The sequence below is a fragment of the Pithys albifrons genome, chromosome 9 (genome assembly GCF_047495875.1).
Source record: "Pithys albifrons albifrons isolate INPA30051 chromosome 9, PitAlb_v1, whole genome shotgun sequence".
Lineage (NCBI taxonomy): Eukaryota > Metazoa > Chordata > Aves > Passeriformes > Thamnophilidae > Pithys > Pithys albifrons.
In genome coordinates this window covers 19,257,506-19,273,959 of record NC_092466.1, presented here as the reverse complement: position 1 = coordinate 19,273,959, position 16,454 = coordinate 19,257,506, and the positions used below count along the sequence as shown (strand labels likewise).

The 16,454-nt window shown below is 41.5% G+C and overlaps 1 protein-coding gene across 1 annotated transcript in view; it reads right to left on the bottom strand.

Moving 5' to 3' along the window:
- VSTM4 (V-set and transmembrane domain containing 4) overlaps positions 1 to 16,454 on the bottom strand; it is a 37,435-nt gene that overhangs the window by 10,571 nt on the left and 10,410 nt on the right. Inside the window, exons 3-7 of the mRNA XM_071564059.1 lie at positions 14,236 to 14,304; positions 12,499 to 12,606; positions 8,302 to 8,335; positions 3,195 to 3,301; positions 2,313 to 2,374 (exon numbers count right to left, since the gene is read on the bottom strand). Of these exons, the coding sequence (XP_071420160.1) occupies positions 2,313 to 2,374; positions 3,195 to 3,301; positions 8,302 to 8,335; positions 12,499 to 12,606; positions 14,236 to 14,304 (380 nt within the window). The remainder of the gene's footprint in view (positions 1 to 2,312; positions 2,375 to 3,194; positions 3,302 to 8,301; positions 8,336 to 12,498; positions 12,607 to 14,235; positions 14,305 to 16,454) is intronic.

The following is a 16,454-nucleotide window of genomic DNA, read 5'->3' as shown; positions in this document are numbered from 1 at the left end:
CACAGGGAAGCTGTAGAAGTGGTCCAGAAACTCAGCAATTTGTGTCTGGTTTTGCTGTGACAATTAGCTAGTAACTATGTGCCATCAGTGAAAAAGACAGTGTAGACAGCAGCTGTGCTATAATTATGGTTGGAAAGAAAAAGTTATTTTATCCTGCAGAGATTTGGCAGGATTATGATAATACTTTTTTGCCCCAAAGCAGACTGAAAATTTAAAATCGGAGAAATTTTTGAGAATTAAAAAAAATGGGGTGACAAGTCTGCTGAAAATAAATAAAATGTTTCATTTAGTTGAATTTGATATTGTATTTATTAACACTTTTTTATCATTCTTGAAACTACTTTTACTTCAATTAGCTTAATTTTCTCATTAAGAAAATACTTCAAAAGTAGAAAAAATTGATTTCTTTTTTTTTTGGTCTTTTCCCCTGAGAATACCAAAACCTAGAAAACTGTTTAGTAAAGGGAGGCAAGAGGAAAAGAAATGCGAAACTGCTCTGTGGAGTGTACTGCTCAACTTCTGCTCAACTTGGGTTTAGTTCACTTTATCCTTTATTGCACTTTATTGCTAGGTGAGTTTATGTTTGTTTTTGACTTAAAACTAACTCATGTCCATAGATCGTGTGTTTTCTGAGGGCTGCTCTGTCTCTCCATGTGCACCCTGAGGTGAAATATGAAAGGAAAAAGAGGAATGTATGAAAACAGCTGCCAGACCCAAGTCCAACAGCAAGGCATTAAAACAGAATCTGCTGTGTGTGTGTGCAGTGTGTGGATCCTCAGTCATGCTAGGGAAGACAAACCTGATTTCATTGTTTGGAAAGGCTTTATTCCTGTTCACCTCCAAAGTGCTTGAACCTTGACTGCGGTTGCATAGCAGGAAGGGAAGAGCCAACAGCTATTTGAGGCCTATTCTTGGAATTATTCCAGAAAGAAAAAGCATCTGGAAACAGATTTACTTCAAGATGTGCTTTATTGACCTGCAGGAAGAGTATGAGTGCTTCAACTGGTGAGAGCTTTTCCTAAGATGGCTGAAGACTAACTGATGTGCCTAGGCAGAGGGATTAATTCAGTGTGCACAGCAAAGGCTGGCTGTCACCCCTGGTACCAAGTGCTCTCATCTGTGTCTTTGTCCTCTTAGCACAGTTTTGGCCTGCCAAAACCTACCTGGACACAAGGCTTTTGTTATGGTCTTCTAAAACTCTACCTTTTTCTCTATTGAAACCTGACCTGCATGAGCAGAGAAGGTCAAGAGGCAATCCCTGCAGGGCCAGCAGAGATGATGAGCTCTATATCCACGCAGAAGGATTGCCTAGAATATTAGCTGAGCTGTTCTGAAGGCACCTGGCATTACATCCAGGTATCCAGTGTTGTATCCTGCCATATTTTAAAGGGTAGAGGTTATTTACTCACAATTGGTGGGAAGGTTCTAAATTCTAACCCTCACCTGAAAGTGAAACCATCACATATTTGGGTTATTTCAGTGGCTCAATTTTAGGCACCCACCTTCACCTAAGCTAGAGAGTTAGTCTCTCTGGGCTCTCTCTGTTGCCAGAGAAGGGAGAAAAGATTCCCAAAAGGCAATTCAGACCAGTAGTCTGAATTACTGGGAGGATCAGGCTTCTACTCTTAACTCATCCCTCTTTCTAATGAACATACAGGGAACTGAATTCCGTTCAGTAAAACTGTGTTCCTCTGTTACTGCTGGATATCTTGTCCAGGTACTGCTTTGTTACAAAAGCAGAGAAACATCTCACCATCATCTGATTTGTCTGGCATGTATCTGCAGGGGTATTTTTCAAACAGAAACTCATACCCAAGAGTCATATCCAGCTGTCATATGAGGGTTTTTTCCTCAGTATGAGCTATATAAATACAAGTTATTCCCACAAATCATGTTATTCCTGACTTACACCACTGTAGCACACAGTCAGACTCCCTATTTCTGACTTGAAAAGTCTCAAAAGCACTGTGAAAGTACCGTTGCAATTCTGTGAGTAACTGGTACTTTTTTCCAAAGTACCAGCTGCCAGAAGCATGTAAGGATCAATCGCAGATTTCATTTATGAACAGGCTAAATTTGTAGACAGAACAACTGCTAGAAAGCTGGAAAACATAATCCAGTGTAGTGTAATGCTCAAAATGAAAAGAGCCAAGATAATTCTTTACTTAAAAATGTATTAGTAAAAAAAAAAAAGGCCCTATACAATTTTATAGCCAATTTATAGTTTCTGAATCTGGAGTTGTGACAACATTACAGCATCTGTATTGAGAGAGAAGAATATGCAAAAAATTACACCATAGAAAATTACTTACCAGGATCAATTTTCTTTGAGGTTTCAAGAGCCTGGACTTAGGGAAATTATTGGCAATTGGAGCTATGAAAATAAATATTAAGGGATTATTTCATATTATTATAATTCGCTGTAATTGTTAGTATATGTATTAGCAATTTATAAATGACAGATTAATAGCAAATTAGGAGCAATAACATATACCAGAGATTAAGCATACTTCAGGTAACATTTTATAATGAAGCATGATGCTCATGAAGTAGAAAAATTCTTAAGATTAAAGAATCTGATATGCAAGACGTTCTGTTTGTGTGCAAATGCTAGAGCAAATATACCCCTTTAGAACTCATCACTTGTAATCTAACCCAGAGTAAACCTTCAGGTCCTTTCCCTCCTTTCTCCCACTGGCTTAGCACGGTCAGTGGTGGTCAGAAAGTACACCCAAGAGTCTGTGAGTCTGAGTCCAGAGTCGCAAATCCTCTTTGAAAGTTAAGTCCCCAAGGGGCTGGTCTTTAGCTGCTCAGCTTGCTTGACTTCCCAAGTGCACCTGCATTTAAGAGTGCAATGTGGTGCCTTCCCTCAGAATACCCCCAACACATAATTTCAATTTGCTTAACTTTAATCTTCTCTTTGAGCAGGGTAAATATTGCTGCAGAGGTTTCTTTCTCTCCTCTGGTTAGTGGGAGCTGAGACCTCTTGCTTGGACTCAGTGAGTAGCTTCTCACAATGCCTAAAGCCTGGTCCCAGCAGCAGCCCCAAGCTATTTCTTGACCCATTGATCAGAGCAAGCACAGGTCACCTCAAAGACAGTAGCAGAGGGCAGGAGTCATGACATCTCACACTCTCCTGTTCCTCCACAGTTGTGCCCAGAACTTGAAATACCTCTGTGTCTCTGTTTTCATACCTTTTGCTGGGATGGCTGGTGGCTGCTCCAGTTTCTCTTTCTTTTTCTTTACCTTCTTAGGCTGTAGAGGAGACAGGCTTGTCACACTGGTAACTGTCTCTCCGGAACTGCAAAGCACAGGCCCATAAGTGAGAGAAAAATGAAGGGAAAGACAGTTTGTCCCAGTGAGTTCATGCAAACACATCACCTCGCACTTGTAAGAGTCCCTGCTCAATAACCATTGTGATCTGGGGGTATAATGAAAAACCTCTTACGGGCTTGGAGATGCCCTGGGTCTTACATTTGTCAGCTATACAGTATGGCTGAGAAACAAAAAGAGTTCGATTTGTCCTGGCACAGAAAATACAAACTCTCAGGTTTAAACGAGACTCATTTCATAGCACCTATTCCTTAAAAACATGTATGACCCCACTGCTGCACCCAGGATGAACTTCTACCTGCCTGCCTTCAAGAGCCAGAGGCACAGACAGATTGGGTGATTTGCATAAGCTCTCATGGAAAGTGTACAGCAAAGCAAAATCTTCAATGCAGACTCTGGGCTAAGACTGGCTGAGGAGCCAGCAGGCCAGGAGAGCTTGCAGCGTGTATTCAGGCAGCTCGGTCACAAACCCACATTTGCAAAAACTAGCTTCTTCAAGGAAGCCAGCATGCTCAGAGAATATGAAATGGAGAAACTGTGCCCCAATCTCTAACTTAGGCATTCTCCAATACATCTATGCTGAAAAAGCACTAGTAGATATATAAGGGAAGAGTACTAATTATATTGGAAACAGACTCCTATCCAAGATAGCTTCTGTATTTGGACTATCACATTTAGCATCCTTTAAGACTGGACATTTTTACCCTTATCACCTCCCAAAGCCTGAGGTCATAAATCTTGCTTTGAATATTTAGGGCTTGGATACGCAGTCAGGTTACAGCGATTGTCACCGTGTGTCAGCTGAACTGTGGTAACTGACTGTGCAGGGGCTCCCGGTTTGCAGCTAAAGGGAAATAAAATTGTATTGGCTTTATTGGTAATGAAAGAAATCTTAACTTACAGCTGGGGTAGGAGGAGAGTGTAAACCATTTAGTTATGATGATTATGGTGATGGAGGTGACTTGGTAAGCAGTTGTTGCTCAGCTGCATCTGACCTTGGGCTCACCCTGGGAAAGATTAAGGCAGTATGGTTGTGGGGACCTTTCTGATCTGTGCTGGTGAGTTCTACCACACAGGGATCCAACCAGGGTCTCCACAGTCCTAACACTGACAACACCGATTTCACTGAATTTTAAGTCATTTGTCCCAAGCTGCTGTTCCTCTCCAGGTTCCTTTGCAAAATGAAACATTTTCTTTATATTAATAGAATAAAATATTCAAACTGGGAGAAAGACTTAATGAAAGTTAAGATGTCTCAGCTATTGTCCGCACAAGAACAAAATAACAGATATTACCATTTTACACAGTTGTAAATCCAAATGAATGTCACTTCCATTGGTAAAATCACTCCGGAATTACACTTGTGTAGATTACAAAAAGACCCTGATTTGCCGATTTCGCTGACTTCTGTTTCATGTACTCAGTGAAAAACTTGTTTGCTGCCAAACATTTTAGAAAGTATTTAAAAAGTAAAATATGTCCACAATTTATAAATAAATCACACCAGTTATGTAAACTGAGGGTTGCATTGAAACAATTTCGAAGTCTGCCTGAGCTATTATGAACTTACTCCACAACAACCATTTGTTTTTATATTAAAATCAAGACATAAAATGGTCATAAACCAGTAAACCAGCAGGAAATGAAACTGTCCTGTCTGGCTCCTTTGCCCAAACAGCAAACTGCAAAGAAAAAAACACCACAAAGGGGGATGAGAATGACTTTAAAAAATGTTTTGTGATTTAATAATTCAAGGTCACTAAGGCAGATGTGTAGCTTAAAGATACTATTGTGCTGATACTTCTACTTGAAGCACAATGTATGAAAAAGGCTTAGTGTCAATTTATTGCTTTAGTTACTATTCCTGCTTTGCCACTGAAAAAGTGAAATTTATTTGTGACTTACATTTTTCTTTTAAATGACAGGGCCATACAGGGTTAACTAATTCTGGGAGATACAATAACTATACTTGCTGTCCCAGAACTGAGCTCCTCAATCCAAACAAGGAGGCTCAGAAAATATTCCTTGGCTCTGAAACAGTGCCTCTTTGTGAGCTTGTCTTGTTCTATGTCTAAAAGAAAGTAAGTTTTTTATCTCCAGCTCCTCCTCCAGCCTCCTGGCTTCTATTTCAACAGTGTCACATTGTGCATTTTCTGGAGGATCTAATGAGGTTTTGGAGAGCAAGAAAAATACAGGAGTTTGAGGGAATAACCTGTGAAAGGTATCTAATAATCATGGAACCAGGACAGCAAGTTCCCCTGGAGGTGATGGCTGTTCCAAGAGCTGGGAAACTACTAGAATTTTGGCTATACTATCCTTATTAGAGTCTAGGATTTGGAACTTTTCCTGTTGTCATCTAAACCGGCCATTTCCTCATGTCAAATGTCTGCAGGAGGTTGACAAAAAATTCAGTTGAGTGAACTGCATGCTGCTTAGATATTTTACAGACAGGGAAGTTGAGTGGAAAGATGCCAGGGATGGATTGGGTACTTGGTTCTGGGTCAGTGTGGCAGAATTTATTCCTATGGTGTCAGATTGGCACTGGGGAACCACGGTGTTGAGATGGACAGCTTTCTGAGGTGAGCACTTAATTCACTTCAAATTATAAATTATTTGCTCCAGAAGAGCAGTCACTGAAGGACTAGAGTTCAGACCAAAACAAATATAAAGGACAGGAAGGAAAAAAAACCTGTTTTCAAAGCTTCTGAAAGCTTTCTGGATTTGATGGTTTCTGGATTTGAAAACTGACAAAATGATTGAATAACAAGGAAAATAATAGTATGAAAGGTATTTAAAGATAAGAAAACACCAGAAAATGGAATGAGGTGGTTTGGAAAACCAAAAATAACTGTACTTTTTTATTTAGACAGTTATTTTTAAAATGTGGTAAAGACATGGGGTTTGGTTAACTCATTTTTTTCCCTTAATTTGTTCTTGGTCAAATAGCAAACCAAAACTTAACATTTGCTTTGTTCTACTCAGGAAATCTGGATTTCATTTTCTTTTCTACCACGGCCATTTTGTGAGACTTGGGACAAATCACTTAGCCTGTTGTGCTTCAGATTCCAATTAAAAGTAAAAACACTATTCTGATGTCAAGACATAAAATATTTTAAGATGCTTAGGTATTACTGCAGTGGGAGTTCAGACATTTCTTAGACACCAGACTATTAATGTAATTTTGAAACTGGATTCTGCTCTGTGTTTGAAATATCACTGAGGGAGTTTGAGCTGAGCCTCTCTAATCAAGGCTGAATTTTGCACAGCGTAGTAATTTTAAATGGCAAGAATCTCATGCAAATTAGTTAATCAGTTTGGCCTAATGGGTATTTAGACACTGGGTTTTAGGTCTAAATGTGTTGGAATAAGTTCCAAGACACGGAATGTGCAGGTGAAGAGCAATGAGTCCAAAGAAATTAATGGTTTGTGTTTTGAGCAGCGGGTAGAAAATAAAAGGTACCATATGTGAAACATAACAAAAATTATGATACTGGTACCATTTTCATAGCTATTTAATTTTAAAGCCCTGAAGTCAATGCACCTTAGCCATGCATTTGTGTGAACAAGTATTTCATTAACATACTTTGTCACATTGAAAAACACAAAACTGTATTTTTATCCATATAGAGTCATGCATTTCTTTCACTTCTGTAGATTCTGTTTTATGGTGAAGAAATCACATTGACTTGTTTTCTCTATTATTCAGCCTCCTAAGTTTAGCATTTGCAGTAGTATCACTGCCACATCATCTATTCCCACAGAGGCAGATTTTGTAGTACTAGTCTTTTTATCTTACTGCCATGTTCCATTTTTTCAGTTGGGTCTCAGTTTTCATCTCTTTTTGTGTTCTCCACCAGCCTACTCTGATTTCCTCCCCCTACCCATTCTTCTTCTGTTTGTTTGTTCTTATAAGTCCAACTTTGTCCCCGTAGCTAATAAAGAAGGGGGAAAGAGAAAACATCCAGGGAAAAATAGAAACTGCTGAGCTGTCTCTGTAAATTTTTGGTGTGGTGCAGTGGCTGGTCAGGGTCACAGAACAAAGATCTTTCCATGAATAACACGAAAGTTCCAGTTTGTACTGGCCTCTCCTGAACTCTATGCTGCTTTGTTGTGACTTCACTTCCATCTGAGTGTTGGTTAGATTGAATTCAGTGATAATCCCATGAGAATGCACTAAAAATCACACTGTTGGAAGATCTAGTGTGTGCTATACTCAGCATTGAAGCCTGTAGTATCTAGAGATACTATGGGAAATGGTATGTGATACCAAGATGTACTGGATTTAAACTACAAGGCTAGAAACACATAGTTTATGTCACTAAAAACTGGGAAACAGCTGTGTTTCTGTGTTGTCATGAGGGATCCCTATTTCATCATTTTTGTTTGTAAAATACTTGTCACATTTTTTTGCTGCAGTTCCAGCACAATATATATCTCAGGAAAATCATACAATAGAAATCAGTTTTATAGTGCCACACCATAAAAAACTTTTGGCAGCCAATGGTATTTAAAGGGACAGTGTTTAATGACTGCAGCAGAAGTAGAATTTTTCCCATCACTTAGTCTTCACCAGGGAATAGACTGTGGGCTTTGAAAATCTGGTTTTGAGTCCCACTCTGTGTCCATGGGTGTGGGAATCACAGGGTAACACTCAGATTTGTTGTCTGTACATGGATGGTGTTAAGTCATTACCATCTGGTGAGGTGCTGGGGAGCCCTAGAAAGCCACACAGGATGAAATCAGGATTCTTCAGTAAGCAAGGCTTGTCACTGAAGCACCTTCAAGACCTACAGCTAGCCAAGGTAGATCTCCCTTTTCATGCACAGAAGGCACATTCATGAGTCACAGACCTGGGCCTCTTATCTTTCTGTAAACATTTTGGAAAACACTACTCTTCTTCAGCATACTTAGCAAAACAAACCAGAACTGGTGCCTTGGGTTATAGTAAAGAGATGTATGATCTCCTACCTGTTCTGGGGGCATTTCACCAGGTAATGCTTCACTGTTAAAGAAAAGAAAAAAGAAAGAAAATGTGGCTTCACACCAACATAGTTTATGAGTTACAAATGGGCACTACAGATAGACCTGTGTTGCTGAGACTGTGGAGTTGCCAGATTGTTACACTGGGAGAACTACTGATTGTCACTATACATTATATTGTGCATTAAAATGTAGTCTGTCTCAAAGACAAGCTTAGGAGAGGGGAATGTATCAAACAAAAACAAAAATCTGCTGTGGAAGTGCTGGGCAACACACATTCCAGTGGTCAGGCCAGCCAAAAGATAGCTTGCTAAGGAAAAGCACAGCAGGCCAGTAATTTTACTTTGAAGACTTTTATTTCCCTTGTGGTGCCTGTATTTATTTCCAGAAGCCTGAAATAAACAATTCACCCACAGGAGCCAGTGTTCCTAATGTAAGTTAGGCTGTGGATGGCCACAGGCATAAAGGGATTGCCTCTTGGGAACAGATCAGAGGTCCAGTCCCGCCCCTATCCTGTCTCTGACAGCTGTGTGTGTGAGCTGTGTAAATCCTTCTACTTCGTATTCCTTTGAGTCAGTAGTCCTGAGCAAGGACAGCTGCCCCCACTGCATTCTTTTAGAAGCCAGGGTTATTAAGAAGCTGTTTTGTGGCTTCATGGTTTCTATGCTTCTCTCAGAGGACAGACTGGCTCTTCTGATCAGCCTACTGCCAATTTATTTCTCAGAAGAATGAGAGGGTACATCTCTGGGTCATGATGTGAAATTGAATACAACATAGATACCCCCCTCTCTTCTTCTCAGTTCTTTAAAGAGCCATGAAAATCAGACAACAGTGCACTCACGTGACTATGTCCCTCTTTACAGGAAAGCTTTTGTATTTGGTTTTACCTGAATCCTCTCATTCCAAGGGAGCTAGACAGCTCCTAGGAGGTGTGTTTTGGTCCTAAGGAACATGGAGGTGAGAGCACTAGGAGCTGGGGCTAACGCAGAAGCCACGTCTAAGCCAGGCAAGGCAGTGCTTCCATCTACCTGTCAGGCTTTTTTTAAATGCACAGGAGAACAGTAGGCCTGACCCTTCAGGAGTAAGGGGATGCTCATGTACAGTGCTAGCACACTTTTGAAAATCTCTAGGTATATGTTGTTTTGTTTTGCCCCACAGTAAATATTCCAATCCTTTAAACTAGGAATTAGGAAGAGCAATCACTCCTGTAACAAATGGGTAAAGGCTTCTACCAGAACCACAGAGGGACTGCCAGCAGCAACCACTGCTGCTTCCCACAGTATCCCATAGCTCCCTGTGCTACAGGCCAGCCCCAGATGCAGTGCCAACCTTGTCAAACTGAGAGAGTTCCTTCAAGAGGAACTGAGTTCAGTGTCACCCTTCTCATGCCAGAGCCCTGAGGTGAGCCAGGATCTGCTCAGGTTTCACAGAGAGGCACTCCAGAAGGACCATAGAATCACTTAGGTTTAAATGATATGATGTTAGAGGTAAAAGATCTCTATGATCATTGAGTTCAGGCATTAACCCTGACAATGTCAAGTCCACCACTAATGTCCCTAAGTGCTACATCTACATGTCTTTTAAATGCCTCCAGATATGGCAACTGAACCACTCACCTGCTTCATCTATGGCAAATTCCAGCTTTTAGTTCAGGTATAAGCTGTGCTTTGCTCCAGATCAGGCTGAGCTGCTCTTGTAGAGGGTGGGCAGTTTTCCTTCCCTCTTCTCCCTGTGCTTGGGTGTCTGCCTCCAATCCCCTCTGTGTGGTAATGGAGTGGGGCAGAGCATATTATTGTCCTTCTGCTGTTTGGGCCAGGGAACTGGGGAGGGGAAGCTGGAGTGGTGGTAGAGAGGAGGAAAGCTGTTGGTGTCTCTGTGGCAGGGGTGGGGTAACCAGAGAGGTTGAGGGAGAAGCCCTGATGGAAATTTGCCCAGCAAGGTGAAGTAAGGAGATAGCTTTGATTGTCCTGGGACCCTGACCTTGTCTCAAAGGGAAGAGCAGAGTGAGGCTTCTCCTTTAGGACCTCTGAGGAAGATGATGTTGCAGCCACCCCACTGCAGGTGGAAGAAGACTGTGCCTGGAGCCTGGTGGGAGGCTTAGAGTTATGCAGAGGGAGGACTGCTTTGCTGATGCAGTCTTTTCTCCTTTTCTCAGAGAAGGGTGGACTTCATAATTTCACTGCAGGCCCTTTTCACATTTGCACCTGTCTAGCCCCGCCTAGATTGGAGGTACAGAGTGCTAATACTGGAGAGCAGGTAAGAATGTTTATAAAGGAATAATGCCTTGTGCTAACAGAATGAATCAGAGAGCACTGCTGTTGACTGACAGGGTGGGTATCTTGTGGTCAGGCTGTTACCCCTGGAAGGTGCTTCTGGAGGTGATAGAGGAGTTGTGAGGGAGGAGGGGGATCTCTATGCCCCATGTCCATGTGCTAAGTGGAAACAGCACCTCTCAGGGAAGTGCTGCTCTGTGATCAGAGGCTTAGGGCTGAGCTTGCTGCCATATCTCAGAGGCTGTGAGGAGAAAAAGCCATGTGGGGCTGCTGGAGACTATGCCCATCACTGGTGCTTCTTCCACTGCTGTTTCAGAAAGGTTAATACCCTGACGCTTGACTGGGTGCTGAGCCAATTAAAGTGGCTCTGGATAATACTCTGATCAAGTGGTCCCAGCTGAACAACTTGCCTGAAAAGCTTTATTCTGTAATATTTTCATTGAATCCTTAAGTTTAATGCTGCCAGCATTTACTGGATAATATTCAACACCTAAATAAAACTTTGGTGAAGCCTACAATGAGACAGATATTAGAGTAGCAAAGAAAGGTTTTAGCAGCTCAGAAGAAATTACTTTTTTTCTGTTGTATGTGCTTATTCTATATTGTATATTATTTCTATATTTAACTGGTGTTGGTTCAATGTAAAAGGGCCTGTTCTCCAAGCTGCTTGTATCCTTACACCAGAAAAAAACAGAAGCAAATTCTAACCCAAGAATTGGATCTGCTCATGAAAACCTGGGATGCATCAGTCTGGTGCTTGCGGCTTCAGAGTGACTCAGCATGACCAACATACTTAAGTGTGGGTACTCCCTTGGCACAAAACCTTTGTCATCACTTAACAGGGGAGGAAGATTAACATTGATCTTTCTCCTTCCTCTTGGCAAGCAGAGTTGCTGGGTTCAGTTAGAATCAGTTACTCTACTAAACCCACTACCAGGAAGATGGAGCCACAGCCTGAAATGTCTTTGTGGTCAGACAAGGGCTTCTCTACATCTATTTTTGGTTTATATGTCTTCTCACTTGTGTATCTGAGTCATTCATTCCTTCATGGTATGTGTGTAGTGCTGCAGAGGCATCGAAGTCATGATTCTCTCCTGTCATTAACAAGACAAATCACTAAGCAAGCTCCTTCTGAAACCTTGTGTTCTGAGGTGGTCCTTACTCTCTCCTCTAATATAGTGACTTCTAAGCACGCTGGTATCTCATCCTTGCAGCTAGTGTGAGATCACCAAATAAACCACATTTAAACCAAAATGAAAGTAGAGCCTGTACTGCTTACTCCACAGATCTGAAACAGCATTTTTGTTTGCAACAGGACTGCTTTGATTCAGATGTACCCTCCCTGAGAAACCCTCTTTGAGGAAGAAGGAAACAGTAATTCTTGATCTTGAAACAAAAGGCAGATTTGTATGTTGAAATGATGCTTTAGTTTCAAAAAGTGCTACAAATGAGGGAGTGCTGATAAAACCCCTCATATTGCCAAGAATACTGACAGCTACTCAGGAAGACAGAATAAAACAGAACAGAGCAAGATTGCTTTGAAACCCCTCTACATGTCTGCAGAAACATGAGTGATGCAAAATGCTAGATTCTGGTCAGAATGCAATTTAATGATACAGCACTTGGTCTCCTTTGAAAAAAGTTCTAACAACCCTCAACTTCTGCTTGTGCAAAAGGGAAAGATTTTTGAAAAGTCTAAAACAAATTTAAAATTAAATAGCTACTCAAAGGGAGGAAAATGCCTTTGTTCCAGTTTGGCTGGCAGAATTTTTTTTCCTACCATTTTTTTTAAATTAAAATCAAGGGAAGGAAATACTTATTTTCCCGGCTTTTTCTGCATCCTCTTCTCTCCTCTCCCTGCTCCCCTTTTTGATAAGGGCTTTGCAGTCATCAAGAATTACATCTCACTCACCTGTGGATCTCCTCTTGTTCAGAAGTGACTGACAGAGAATGACAAGTGTAAACAGGAAGACACTGATGATTCCTATGGAACACACAAACACTGCATACACATATAGATCTGAAAACCAAGCACAGATGACAGTCAGTGTTGCAGCTGTCTTCTTCTTGATGACATGATAGAAAAAATTTACATCTACAAGATCTAAATAGACTCTGGCCCTAAGGATGTACTGTTACAGTTCAGTAGTTTAACCCTCTTGAAACTTTCCTATAGTATCCTGCTCAGTTTAAAATTTGGTTGAAGTCTCCATAAATGCAGATAGGTCTAACTACAACTATGAGATCTGATTTTTAGGAGTGAGCAAAGGACTGTTTTGGGGGGGGTTGTTTTGTTTTGTTTTGTTTTGAGTGGCAACCCAGAAACCAAAAGGACTTCAATTGGATTGTTTCCCAGTTCAAACAGCTGTACTTTTTTTTGTAAACAAAAGAAAACCAAAACAAAGATGCAAACAATGAAACAAGAAAAGTGGCAGTGGGGGGAGTGCTGAGTGGCTGGGAAAGAAGGAAGAAGACCATCAATTGCTTTTTCTGCTGGCAGCACTGATTTGAAATTTTTGTATGATTTTTTTTCTGTTTTAAACTACAGCCTCGGTCTCCCTTTATGGCTTGCATTCAGGTCCTGTAACACATTCCCAGTGGAGCTGACAGGAGTTGTGCCATGGCAGATCAAGATGGAGTATTTTGTCGAGAAGGACAAGAACTCTTTAATGACTTATTTCTGCTTTCACCAGAACTCTAAATAGAGTAGTTTAAGGATGCTCTAACCATTAATGTCTTGAAACGTCCTTAGGGGGGAAAACTGGCTTCTTTCCTGCCTCACAGAGAGGAAACTAAGCCTCAGAGGTCAAGTGTTCTTGTAGAAAATAGCATTGCTGGAACTGGACCCCTGACCTGCAGTTCTGTGTTTCGTTCCCCTTACACAGTGCAACAATATAGTTTATAAATTATGGTTTAACAAGCAAGGCTCCCCACAGAATCAGGGCCATCCTGTAAGTGAGCATTCCTGCCTGGCAGGAAGCACAGCAGTTGTAAGTGCTGTGCTGGCACTTCACTAGCACTCCAGACTAGGAGGGGAGGAGGAGGGGGGAGTCTTAACTGCACGCAGATTCTGGATTACAGTCTCATAGAAGAGTTTTCCACTAATATAAACAGAAAATACTGCTTGCCTTGAAACTCAAGGGAACTTCAAGCTGCTCTTGGAGTGCAAAGCATGTTTATTGGGCAGTTTCTAAGGCAAAGTAGTAGTGTAGAGTGCTTGGTACCTCTGCAGACATGTTCAACACCTTCCTGAATAAGGCTCTGCATTTGCATTGTGTGATTAGCCAGGCTAGGTTGTTGACCCTGAGATGAGCTCAGCTGGTTAGAGCATGGTGCTAATAACACAAAGGTTGTAGGTTCAATCCCTCTGTGGGCCATTCACTTGAGTTGGACTCGATGATCCTTTTGAGTCCCTTCCAGTTCAGAATATTCTGTGAAATTCCCACTGACCATAACAGATACATGAGAAACTGAAGCCGGACTCTTCCATTCTCTTTTATCCACCTTGTACTTTGTGGGATGGTTTCTCAGGCAAGGCCTGGGTTTGAACAGGAACTAGCAAAATTGGGCCTGATTTGGGGCACTTCAGTTTTCCTGTAGCATTGGACAAAACTAACATTGTATATAGTAGCAGTTAGACACTATTTACCTTCAAAAAACTTCCAAGCTTCATGTTTTTTCTTGAAAATGGGAGGATCAGAAGATTTTGATGAAATCACTGAAAAAAAAAAGACATGACAAGAACTGAAAAATTGTATGCCACAAAAAATTTGGACCTCTTGAAGTAAATACATTGTTTTAGACTTCAGTGCACCAAGATCTTTCTTTATCTCACAGGATAATTAACTGTCAATGAAACACTTCATTTATACAACAGCATTATAAAAATGTCTTCCAGCAAATCTCATATGGCTTGGCACACCCCTCAAGTGCCATATGGCTTGAGACTGTCTCTCTGTTGTCCTCTTGTTCTGGGCAAGATGAAAAGTGTGGCTCTTCAATCGAAACTTAAATGCAGTGAAGAACAGGAAGAGAATAGAAATGTGTTCAGAAGAGCCTTGGCCTTGAAATAGGGTGGCCATGTGCTTGTAATATCTGTAATGGTTTTGTGGGGATGTTCTGAGTACCCCAGGGGTAAAGCTACCATTAATACTCTATGTAGCTGGTTTTATTCTGATTCTTGTTTTGTTACCCAGAACTCGTACCTCTAGGGTTGCTGTTTGTGTTTCTGGCCCAGGCTACTTCTGAGAGAGGAGATTAACAATTTATGCTCAAGATAATGAGAATTTATTTTCTTTTACAGTTAAAAATAACAAGTTTTAACATTGTAGTGTATTTCTAAGTTTTAGAAGTTAAGTAAAAAAAAATAATGGGAAGAACAGTAACTTTACTAAAGGACATAGATCTGAAGACTTCCTGAGAACTGTCTGGGAGCCATCAGGCACAGCTCTTTTAAAAAAAACAGGGAAGTTGTTCCAGCAATACTTGGCACTGAAATAAACTCTGACAACACACTGACAACACAGAGCTGAGAGGAGTGGCTGATACTCCAGAGTACTGTGCAGCCCTTCAGAAGGACCTCAACAGGTCCTTGACCATCTGAAATTCAACAAAGGCAAATGCAGGGTTCTGCACATAGGAAAGAATAACTCTATGCACCAGTACAGTGCTGTCTTCAGTTCTGGGCTCCTCAGTATAAGAGACAGATGGACCTCATGGAGCAGGTCCAGCAGAGGGTAACAAAGATGATTAGGGAATGGGAGCATCTCTCTTATGAGGAAAGGCCGAGGGAGCTGGACCTGTTCAACCTTGAGAAGTGATAACTGAGAGGGGACTTTATCAATATCTATTAGTATGTGAGAGTGCTGAGGGAATGGCACCAGGCTCTTCTTGGTGGTGCCAAGCACTAGGACAAGAAACAATGGGCAGAAACTGATGCACAGGAAGTTCCACCTGAATATAAAGAAGAACTTCTTTACTGATGTGCTGGTTTAAAGGTAAATCGGCAGGAGAAATGAACTCAACTCAATAGAGATTACAAGGCAGAGTTACAATTTACCAAAAAAAATTACAGTAAATACAATGATGCAGAGAAAAATTGGTTTTAACCTACAAAAGAACAGATGTATAAGCTGGCACCCTGGGGCACAATCAGAATGGTGTTCATTAGCCCCTGTGCTGAGCACCATGTGGTTCCCCTGAGTACAAAGTAAAAGAAAACCTGTTGTGAGGATGATGGTTGCAATCTGGTCAAGAGTGGCAGTCGCAGTCTCACTGTGGTTCTGGTCCTCCTCTGGATCTGATGAGTGGTACCAGAAGTCCGAAATCCCAAGATTATATATGCTCAGGTTCAGGTGGGAATGCCCAGTACCTCGCCCCAGGGCGAGGATTTTTACAATGGGTGATTTAACTCCGTGAGTCATGGGATATTTTTGGACTCTTTGATGGTCTAGGTCATTGCAACTGCTTATTGTGCCACTCCCTAATAGCCCATTAGCACACGTGACCCCTCGGGCTGGGTGTGAAGGTGCTAATGTCTCCGCAGAGGGGAGTTATCACAGCTGAGTCACTGGTGTGAAGACAGAAATATTCCAGTGCCTCACAGGGTTAACACCCAGCTTGTAGCCTGAGAGGTCAGGTGTGCCCTGGGCAGCTGCTGCAAATGGTCCCTTATTAACAGTTCATCAGAAATAACAGAGAAGGCCTAGAATACACAGTTTTGATTACACCTACACAGTGATAAACTGGTCCTGGCCGCTGTAACTATGACAACTATGGAGCTGACCACATACTGGAACACATGGCCAGAGAGGTTGTGGAGTCTCCCTCACAGGAGATATTAAAGAACTGGCTGGACACAATCTTGTG